This window comes from Sturnus vulgaris, unplaced genomic scaffold (assembly GCF_052056855.1).
Source record: "Sturnus vulgaris isolate bStuVul1 unplaced genomic scaffold, bStuVul1.hap1 Scaffold_195, whole genome shotgun sequence".
Classification (NCBI taxonomy): Eukaryota; Metazoa; Chordata; class Aves; order Passeriformes; family Sturnidae; genus Sturnus; species Sturnus vulgaris.
In genome coordinates this window covers 2,518,608-2,530,231 of record NW_028276170.1, presented here as the reverse complement: position 1 = coordinate 2,530,231, position 11,624 = coordinate 2,518,608, and the positions used below count along the sequence as shown (strand labels likewise).

The window sequence follows — 11,624 nt, the reverse complement described above, 5'->3', positions numbered from 1 at the left end:
TTATCAGTCTCTGGCGCTGGGGAATGACTGCTGCAGGTGACAAAGTGTAGACTCCCGGTGTTTCTTGGGGTTTCCCAGGTCCCCGTCCAGAACAGGTTCAGATGGTATCCAGGAGAGGGAGGGGACGGGGTGGAAGAGAAAACAGTCCAGGGAAAAAGTTGGACTGCCTAGCTGAACTAACTAATAAGCAAAAAGCAAGGGCAAAGCGAAGGAAAGAAATAAAGGCAGAAGCGAGCAAGCAGGCAAGCAAGCCGAGCTAAAACCTCTCCTAAACATAGACCATGGGGGAGGTGAGCCGGCTGATAACAGGACAAAACAAAGCTTCACTCTCAGAGTCAGTCCTGGAAGCACAGGACATAATACCAAACATAATCAGAACACACGATTGGAGATAGGAACACCATAACATCACCCTAGGACACAGGGACAGATCTCACCCACATCCCATTCCACTGGCAACTCCATGGGTGAATCTCACCCCTGTCCCATTTTCATGGATTTCCAGGGGCAGATTTTACCACCATCCCCTTCCAGTGGGAATTTGTGGGGCAGATCTCACCCCGTCCCATTCCCATGAAATTCCATGGGCAGATTTCAACCCCATCCCATTCCAATCTGAATTCCATGGGCAGATCGCACCCCATCCATTTCCAGTGGGAATTCCAGGGGTAGATCTCTCCCCCGTCCCATTTTATTGGGAATTCCATGTCCGGATCTTAGCCTTATCCCATTCCTGTGGGAATTCCATAAGTAGAGGTTACCCCATCCCATTCCCATAGAATTCCATTGGCAGATCTCTCTCTCATCCTAATATAGTGGGAATTCGATGGGCAGATGTCTTCTCCATCACATTCCAGTGGAAATTCCATGGGGAGATGTCATCCCCATCCCATTCCAGTGGGAATTCAAGGGACAGGTCTCACCCCCATCCCATTCCAGTGGGAATTCCAGGGTCAGATCTCACCCATGGACTCAATCGAATTCCATGGATGTATCTCACCGTTATCCCATTCCAGAGCCCCCTGATGTCCATGTGTCTGGAAAAGAGGAACACGGGACGCTGATCTTGTCCTGCCACGCGTACGGATTCTACCCCAGATCCATTGCAGTCAACTGGATGAAGGGGGATGAAATCTGGGATCAGGAGACGGAGTGGGGCGGGATCGTTCCCAACAGCGACGGCACCTTCCACACCTGGGCCAGGATCGAGGCGCGGCCGGAGGAGCGGGAGCAGTACCGGTGCCGGGTGGAGCATCCTGGAATGTCGGGGCCCGGGATCTACGCTTGGGGTGAGGCTGGGAATGTGGAATGTGGGAATTGGGAATTTGGAATTTGGAATGCCCAAATGGGGATTCCCCTCCCCCTCCTCACCATCCTGCTTTTCCCAGACCCGACTTCTGGCGGGAATCTCGTCGTGGTGGTCGCTGTGTCCATCGCTGCCATCATCATCCTCATTGTCCTCATTGGAATCTTTGTCTGGAAGCGCCAATCCGGTAACACACGGGATGGGGGTCAGGAATGGGCACGGATCCACCCGGCACTGTTCTGGGAATTCTGTGCCACCAACGCTGATCCCACTGTTTTTCCACAGGGAGGAGGGACAGGACTGGATACAACATAGCAGCCGGTGAGTACCAGTGGTGGATCCAGCTCTGGATCCCCTCTGTGCAGATCCCAGGATGAATCCTGGGGATAATCCCAGTGTGTGATCTGTTCTGGAATCTCATGGATCTTCTCTTTCTGCAGGAAATGATGTGGGAACAACAGCTTGACCACAGGTATGGAGCGGGATGAGGGTGGGATTCCAGAGAGGGATCGGGGCAGGATTGGACTGATTGGGATCAGGGAGGGATTCTGGATCAGAGCAGGGGTCCAGGGCAGGATCAGATGGAATTGTGGAGTGGGATCACAGCTGGATTCTGGAGCGGGATCAGGTGGGATGGATGGGGTAGGATTGGTGCAGGGTGGATGGGGCAGGATTTGTGTGAGATGGATGGGGCAGGATTGGTTGGGATGGGGGGAGGGGTCAGGCCAGGCCTCGTTGTCCCCAAAGGTCCTTGAGTGTCCCAAAATCACGGCTCGGGATCTTGGAGAAGTTCCCTGGCCATGACACGAGCACGAGATGGCCGTGAGATGAGAGTGACCATGACACAACCACGGCCCTGACCATGAGATGATTTGGACCAAGAGATGACCATGGGTTGGCCATGGCACAACCATGGCCTTGAGGTGACCCTGATGTGATCATGGCCATGAGTTGACCATGAGGTGACCATGACATGATCATGAGGTGACCATTACAGTGAGATGACCACAAGCATAAGATGATGGTGATCAGGAAAGGACCATGAGATGGCTGTGACCATGAGATGACCACAAGATGATGGTGACAATGAGATGACCACAAGATGACCTTGACACCACCATGGCCATGAAATACTGAAGACTGTGAGATGACCATGACAGGATCTTGACCTAGAGGTGACCATGAGATGACCACAACACACCACGGCTTTGTGCTGATCAAGACCATGAGATGATCATGACACAACCATGGCTGTGAGATGATTGTGACCATGAGGTGGCTGTGAGAGGACCATTAGGTGACCATGACCATGAGATAATGGTGATGACCATAACTGTAGGAAAGAAGGAACGCCTTACAGAAGAAGGACTTTTTCTATCTTTGTTAAATCCTGTGCACTTCCGTTCATTTTATCCACCAAAAGGCACTCTGGGAAGGGCTCAGCTGCGGGTCAGATGGCCAGAGAGTGGGGTGGTGGTCACCTCGTGTGTGAGGCAGTGATGGGCTGGGAAGATGCGTGGACACCACAGGATCAGAGAGCTGATTCTGTGAAGGGACTCGTCAACAGCGACACCGCAGTGACAGGCAGCCAATGCAGGCTTGCTTCAGTCAAGTTTGGGTAAAGTTTCAGTTAAGTCTGAATGACACAGCCAGAGCAGCATTAATGATGGACCACCTAACTGGGAAAGGACAATTTAGCCAACCTGAGGAGCAAGCAGCAGCAGTCCCCAGGCAAGTACGTGGTGAAGTTAAAGATTTTTGTTTAAAGCATTGGTCCATGTACCAGATGGCAGCAATCCTAACTTGGAGTATACTAATATTAGGCAAGAGCCAGGAGAGACATACATGGAATTTATAGAGCGGTTAAAACAAGCATTGGAAAAACAAATTCCCGATGCTAGGACCAGCAATAAACTGTTAGAGACATTGGCAGTAGCTCATGGTAACTCCGAGTGTCCAAAGGTGTTGCACGCCCTGCCACGAGAACCACCACCAATGATCCTCCAGATGATCGAGGCGTGCAATCGTCTCGGGATGAATGTGGCAGCAGGACAGACCCAGGCCATGGGGCAAGGAGTTGCAAAAGCCCTGGTGGCTGTGCAGTTTCCTTTTAAAACACCACAATCACAATAACAACCCACTTGCTTTCGATGTGGTCCACAGGGACATTTCTGAAAAGACTGTCCACAGAGAAAAGGGAGATACCCAGTTCCTGGTCAAAACCAACCCCAGGCTAAACAGTTTTCTTCTAAAGGCAATTTCCCCAGGCTGCCATCAAAAAAACTTGCACTGGAGCACGAGCCAGCCTCGCGCTGTGACAGAAATCCACAAGCTGATGATGCTGATGACCATCAGTGTTAGTAAAAGAGCCTGAAACAAATCAAATTTTAGGACCATTTCAGTTAATAACTGGGGGAAGCGATAGGGTTGTGTCTCCACAGATAGAGGACCTCGGTGGATACCAGCCAAAACCATCAAACCTTACCTACAGCCATTAAAGGACGACCCACCGGAATGTTCCAGTACTCCCAACTCCTAACAGCGAGCCTTTAGCGAACATAACACCCCAGGAGACTTTATGTTTATCTCTTGCCACCCCAAATAACCCCTCTTCAACATGGCTGGTAGGTCTGGCAATAGATGAGTGGCCAGTAAATAAAAAGGCCATCTGTAATATGCAAAGGAACAGTCCCATTGGTGAGCTGAAATACAATCCTGTAGATTTTTGGGACTCGTGGCCTCTCAGCCTTCCACATGGACCATTAGAGGCTCAAGAATTGGAACTGTTTGGCTCAATTCAAATGGATTACTGCAATAGCTTTCGTTATGGATAAAGAATTCAATTGGTAAGATGTAATGGTACTAAGTATTCAAGTCCTCAGAGAGAGAGTCAAAGAGTTACAAATTAATGATGACAAAGACTGGTTTGATGGAGTCTTTAAAAGTTGGGGAATCAAGGAGTGCGTGTTGTCCATAATGAAAACGGGGTTACTTATCTTCATAATTGTCATTTTGTAGTGTTAGTTTTTCCTTGTCTGTTAGAATGTTTCTACAGAGTTTTACAAAAATCTTTCAGTTCTATTTTTACTGTTAAGCAGAAAGGGGGAGATGTGGGTGTCAGCCTGACCAGTATCCCAGGACAGGCAACCATCACCAAAGAAGAATGATATCCCAACCCTAAACCTTGGGAGGCATTTGTTAAGTTGTGGTGACCCCAGAGGAATGTTAGGAAGAGTTATGGGATTGCCTATGTGAATACCTCATGCCTATTCCTAACCCTCATTTCCCAGTTAATTATCACCTCTCCCAGTTCCAGAATGTTCTCCCTTCCTTGTATCTCCATTGGCCCTCAGCTGATGCAATGTTCCACCCAAGCTACCCCATTGGATCCTACCTTCCCTTACTCCACCTCTGCCCCACTTTCCCCTATCCCCATTGGACCCTAAGCTCAACTCCACCCCCTCTCTTACCCCATATTTACACCTTGGACCTCCCTGTATCTTTGTCGTCAACCCCAGGCTCCTAAAGTGACTTTGTCCCCTCGGTTGTTGTATTTGGATTTTTGGGCCTCATCCCACGTTTCCTTTCATTATTATTAAAGTGTTTTATGTTTCTGAGTCGTGGTTGTCGTTCCGCTCTTCTTTAATTTTTGCCACTTCTGCCCTGATATCTGCAAAGCCTAAAAAGGATTGTTGGGGACCACCCTCGACCCCTGATATGAGATGACCATGACAGAACTATGGCCATGAGGTGACCATGACACAACCATCACCTTGAGATGACCATTACAGTGAGATGACAATGGACATGAGATGATGGGGATCAGGAGATGACCATGAGGTGACCACAATATGACCACGGCTATGAAATAATTGTGGCCACAGGATGACCACGACCATGAGATGATGGTGATAAGGAGATGACCATGACCACGAGATGACCATGACGATGAGGTGACCATGAGATGCCCATTAGGGTGAGCTGACCATGAGCATGACATGATGGATATCAGGAAATAAACGACCATGACTGTGCTGATGACATGACTGTGACTGTGAGATGACCAAGAGATGACCATGAGATGACCATATCCATGACCATGAGAGGACTGTGACCATGAGATGACGATGACACAACCATGGCCATGAGGTGATCAAGAAATGTCCATGATTGTGACCATGACATGATGACAACTGTGAGATGACAATGGGCATGAGGTATTGTGACCAAGAGATGACCACGGCATGCCCATGACCATAACATGATCCTGGCCATGAGGTGACCGTGAGCATGAGATGATGGTGCTTAGGAGATGACCATAAAATGACCGTAAGTGACCATGAGTGAACATGAGCTGGCCTTGAAGATGACCATGAGATGACCATGACCCGGCCATGGTCTGGATCTCCTCAGATCCTGTCACTCACCTCCCGCTTATTATGAATGAGAAACAACAGTCTCAATATTCAGCAAAATTTAGATTGCTTTATTTGATAGAGACGGAGCATGCATTGCTGGGGAATGTGAGGGGTCACCGTCCACTCCACGCTCCACCAAACCCTATTTTGTAGCGTCTTCTTATACTGTGGTTTCTCGTTGTAATCAATAATTTTTAGTATTTTGCTAATTTGGGCAGGTAAGCAGTGGTGGTCGAAGAAGCATCTGCATCCAAACTCACAAAGCCTCTGGGCAATAGTCAGTCTCACAGATAACCATCTGGTCTTTGTAGACAACCACCAGGGAAATCTGCAAGTCTGGTCCTTGAGAGAGGCAGCAGTGATCAAACAAAGGCAGGAAGGACTATCCAAAAGTGTGATTTTGCAGGCTGGCAGTTGATGTAACTTATTTGGAAAACATAACATAACATAACATAACATAACATAACATAACATAACATAACATAACATAACATAACATAACATAACATGGTGATTTAAAACAGAATGATTTAATCATATATTTTTCTTTATCTAGTGTCCATGCTTCACTTCAGACCTTAGTATTCTGGCTCATACAAATCCCAATGCTTTTGTGAGTAACACAAATCTTTTATTAATTATCACAATTTCACCACTTCTTTTCTTTTATCCCATTGATTCATGTGTTGGCTACAAATTTTGACAGGACTTCTTGTACCAGATTTAATTCATTCACTGGCATTAGTTTTGTTGCCTTCTCAGGGTCTATTGGTATTGTAGCAACTTGCATTCCTTGAACCACCGACTGGATTAGTCGAATGAAGCATGGAACAAGACAAGGGATGAACAGTACTCCTAATAATGCACATGTTAACATAAAACCTAATTCCTTCCACCAATCTCCCCCCAACAGGTTATTCCACCAATTATCATTAAACACAGAGTTCCAGGTTTGTACAGGTACATGGGCTATTTGTTTTATTTCTTCTGCAATTTTAGTAATTACTTCACCATTATCATCAATTTCTATGCAGCATTCAGAATTATTGAACTTCCCACACACTCCCCCTTCTTCAGCTAACAGATAGTCCAGGGCTCGTCGATTTTGATATACTGCTGCTCTAGTTTGGCTAAGTTGTTTAGCTATCAATTCCATTGCTCTGGCTGTTTGCTTGGAAGTAATTTCTACCAGGGCTTGTAGCCTGATAATTCTATTTATCATATAAATTGGAGTGAGATAGCCCCAGCTTCCATCTCGAGCCCCAGAGTACTCAATAATTTGTTCTGGGGGCCATTCATCATCCTTCCAGATTTGTGTTACCCCTATGAATGGGCTCTTTTTGTTTGCAGGCAAAGTTTCATACAAGGGAACTCCTAACACACGATTACCCTTTTCCTTTGGCAATGTAAAAAAGGCAGGCTGGATAATCCCTCAGGTACATGTCCCTCTCCATCTGTTTGGTAGGGTATTAGAAGCTCTTTTCCTGCAGATCCAAAATATTCCATCTGGGACTTTCCAGCTTAGCTGAACTGATTCAGGTCGTTGCCAATAGATTCTTCCACTATTCTTATACCAGCAGAGTCCTGTGAAATTGTTCTTTATACAATTACCATTACTTAGCTTTCCTCAATATTTTTTTAGAGTTTTGGGCCACCAAGACTGATTGCTTGCATTTGTAGTCAGGAGAGTCTTACAGGGGGTGTGCCCCACATCTTGGGTAAAGTTAGTTCCCTGACGTGTTATAGACGCTTCTCCTGTTACCTCATGACTTAGAACCCACCCTTCAGGTCTATTGATTCCCCTCAATATTTCTGTTTGATTCCACTGTAATAACTGATCTGGGCCTAATCCCTCCCCCCTCCATGGCCATTGCTCAGTCATCTGCATTCCTCCACAGTGATCCAACAGTGACTTCAGTTCAGCAGTAATTTCTCACATTAATTCCACAAATAAATTCTTTCCGGGGGGGGTAAGTTCCATTCACTGAGTTGTTGTTTTATTTTCTCATACAAGTTAAAATTTCCCCCACAGTTTGTCCTTGTTCCTTTCAACACTTTAGTTGTATTTTTTATCAATTCCTCCTTGTAGTGATCTCACACTCCTCCCTGATCTGAATATCCCCACATACCTTCTTTTGTGAAGCAGAGCTGTGTCTCTCCTACTGGGCAACTTTGGTATGCTGATGGAGCCCACCCTCCTTTTCCCAAATTGGTGCCACCCAGTAACTTCTTCCCATAATAGTACACGTTTCCAACTTGTGCTGATTCTAGCAGGAATTGATGTGTGTGTGGAAGGCAAGGGTGGATACCGTGCATCCCCATACCCAATTGTCTGGTGACACTTGGAACAAGCATCAGCATTATTTCCTTTTATCATCATTAGCAATGGGATGACTCCCATGACCATTTTCATCCCTCTGCCTCCCTCAAGGCCTACGGGGTTGCTGCCAGTAGCCGAGGTTTGTTTCATCTTCTCGGCAGCAGGGAATATGTCCTAGGCTCTCCCACTTTGTCTTTCTCTTTTGGTAGTGTTTCTTAATTTTGTCCCAAATTTAGCTTTAACATTCCAGTGCGAGGTACAGCAGTAACAGCTCGGTATACACAACCCTTCTGACACTCTATTGCCAAAACCTCTGCTCTGGCTTTCTCTTTTCCTCTTGTTCCATTCTCAAATAACTCCCACCAGTTATGATCATCAATTTCGATTTTTCCTCGTGCTGATAGGGTATTTAGCACCTTAACAGTTTCCTTCTGTTCCTTTCTTCTACATTGGACACATAATGTGAATGGGAGATACCCACCATAGGGATGAGACCACCACAGCTCAGGACAATATGGACAACTCTTTTTGATGAACAGGTTACAATCACACCTGGCTTTAGGACAGGTGACTTTCAGTCCTGACTGGGAGACCTTCGAGACAAATTGATCCGGTGCCGACATCGAGAGCTCTGGATTTGCCCTTTGAGGTCTCCAGGCTCGGATGTCACTGCCCAACCTGCAGTAGGAGGGGTTACAGGACCCTTGACTCTACTCACACGTGTCCATCCTTTTTCAGGTGTCCTCACAGCTGTTTCAGTCGTTAACAGAACTAAATACAGTCCTTCCCATTTTGGATCTAGATTTTCTTCTTTCCATACTTTAATTAACACATTTGTCCTGGCTTAATTTTATGTATGGCAAATCCTAGAGGGACAGTTTGAGCTAAAATCCCCTTCTCTCTTAATTCTTCCAAGCTTTTGCTGATTGTTATTATGTAATTCTGAAGAGAAGGGTCCTGAACTAAGGTCGGATCAAGGTGTACTCCTTTAGGGTCAGGCATACCATACAGCATTTCATATGGTGAAATCCCCGTTTTTGAATTTGGCATTGTTCGTATATTAGACAGGGCTAGTGGGAGGCACTTTGTCCATGGCATTTTAGTCTCAATCATTAATTTTGACAGCTGTTGTTTCAATGTTTGATTCATCCTTTCAATCCTCCCAGAACTCTGAGGGTGCCAAGGTGTGTGATACTCCCAGCTGATGCCCAGTGCCGGGGTCAGTGACTGCAGCACCTTTGATGTAAAGTGCGTCCCCTGCTCTCAGTCTATTGCTCGAACCAGGCCATACCTTGGGATTATGTGTTCCAACAATATTTTGGCTACCACTTGTGATGTGGCTCTAGCTGCAGGGTATGCCTCTACCCAGTGGGTTAACTGGTTACTATTACTAGTAAATATTTCCATCTTCCTATTTTTCATAATTCTGTAACATCTATTTGTATTCTTTCAAAGGGTCAGTAAGCAAATTTCCGTTCTCCTGATGGACCTTGTAGCATAACTTTTTATTAATTTTCTGACAAGTTAAACAATCCTGAATGCTACGTTTTGCAATATCAAAAATGGCAATGCATCCAAAAAAATTTAAATATTGGTCTTCTAGCACTCTGGTTCCAAAATGAGTTCATTGATGTAATTGTTAAATAATTTGTCTGGCTTGGGTTTTGAGTAAAAATTCCCTGCCATCTGGTAAAACCTATTCATTCTTATACCGTTCTACCTTTAAGTTATTTATCGCTTCTTTTCCGTGAGGACTAATGTCCTCACAATCACATTCTGAATTTTCTCCTGGTTCCCCATACAGGAATTGTCCAGGACTTTGAGCAGTTGCTGCTTTTAGCTCTAAGTCTGGGGAAGTGATTAGAATAGCTTCATATTTTAATATTCGGGCATCAGTTAACCATTTCTCAGCTTTTTGATTCAGAATTCCCCTCACATTATGGGGGTGTGGACCACTAGGGTCACCCCAAAGGTGACTTTCAGGCTTCTTCAATTAAAAGTGCTGTGGCCACTGGGGCCTGCAGACATGTGGGCCAAGCCCGGCTGACAGGGTCGAGCAGTTTAGAATAAAATCCCACTGGCTTTCGACTGCCTGCCCATTCCTGGGTGATAACCCCATGTGCTGTTTGATCAGAGGTGTTTACAAATAACTGAAATGGTCTCTCCAAGTCTGGGAGACTGAGTACAGGGGCTTGAATTCAAGCATGTCTGACCTTTTCAAAACTTTTGTCATCCTCCTCTGCCCATTTCAGGCGATTACTGGTAAGTTTTTTATATAGAAATTTCACTTTCTCACTAAATCCCACTATTCATTGATGACTGTATCCCAGCAGTCCCAACATTTTCCTCACTTCTTTTTTAGTCTTTGGAGTCCTAGGCTTAGTATTCCAGAGACTTTGTTAGGATCCAATTTCTTTTTCCCTTTACTTAACCAATGTCCTAAATATTCTACTTCTGGTTCTGTGAATTGCAATTTAGCTTTGCATACCTTCAAACCCCGTTGTCCCAAAAAGTTTCAAAGTCATATAGTCCCATTTCTAGTAGACTTCTGGTCTTTTTTCTGCAATTAATAGATCGTCTACATATTGTAACCATTTCACCCCTTCTAGTAGCTCAAAAGATTGCATCAGTTCTTCTATGGCTTGTCCAAAGAGATTGGGGGATTCTGTAAAGCCCTGAGGCAATACTGTCCAACGCAGTTGTTGTTTCCTGCCCTTATCAGGATCTTCCCATTCAAAGGCAAAGCAATCTCTGCTACTTTCCTCTAACGGGCATGCCCAGAAGGCATCTTTTAGATCTATTACACTATACCAAGTGTAGTCAGGGGACAACTGGCTTAAGAGTGTGTAAGGGTTTGCTACTACAGGAAATTTGGTAACAGTTCGCTGATTTATAGCTCTCAAATCCTGTACCAATCTGTAATTCCAGTCTGTCTTTTTGACAGGCAGAATAGGAGTATTATGTGGGGACATGCATGGTTCTGAAGCCTCTTGTGGCAAAAGGTTTTCTGTGACAGGCTGAAGGCCCGAGCTCCCTTCTACTGATATTGGATATTGACAAACTCGGATAGGTAAATCAGGATCAGTGATTGTCACTTTGATAGGTTTCATTTTTAACTTCCCTATTTCCCCAGGGGTGTGCCACACCTCAGGACATATTTGTTCCTCATGTTTTTGGTTAAGGCATAAATTTTAAGTTACCCTCGGGATACTTCAATTTTCAAATCCAATGCTATTATTTAATCCTTCCCCAATAAATTATTTTTTGTCTCTGACAGTAACAGCAGATCATTTAATCCAATTTTGCTTTGGGTCTCAATTTATACATTTTTAATAACAAGGATCCGAAACGGCTTACCCGGCGCTTTCTTAAGGGGGTCCCAGATGGTTCTCAGAGGGCTCCGGGGGATCGCAGCGGGGATCCAGAGGGATCCAGAGGAATTCTGTGGAATTCCGACGTCCCCTCCCCCACCGCGCTCCCTCGGTTTCTTTCGTTTCCGCGTCCAAACCTGAGAGACCGGGATCTACCCGGCGACGTGTGACGTCACTGAGACATCGGGCTGCCATTGGCGGAAAGGAAA

The 11,624-nt window shown here is 45.6% G+C and overlaps 1 protein-coding gene across 1 annotated transcript; it reads left to right on the top strand.

The window, feature by feature from the left end:
- Positions 1-985: 985 nt before the first annotated feature.
- LOC148217995 (class I histocompatibility antigen, F10 alpha chain-like) lies at positions 986-1,683 on the top strand. Its single transcript, XM_088158027.1, has 3 exons — positions 986-1,289; positions 1,389-1,493; positions 1,592-1,683. The coding sequence occupies exons 1-3, from the start codon at positions 986-988 to the stop codon at positions 1,681-1,683; spliced, it is 501 nt and encodes a 166-aa protein (XP_088014153.1).
- Positions 1,684-11,624: the final 9,941 nt, after the last annotated feature.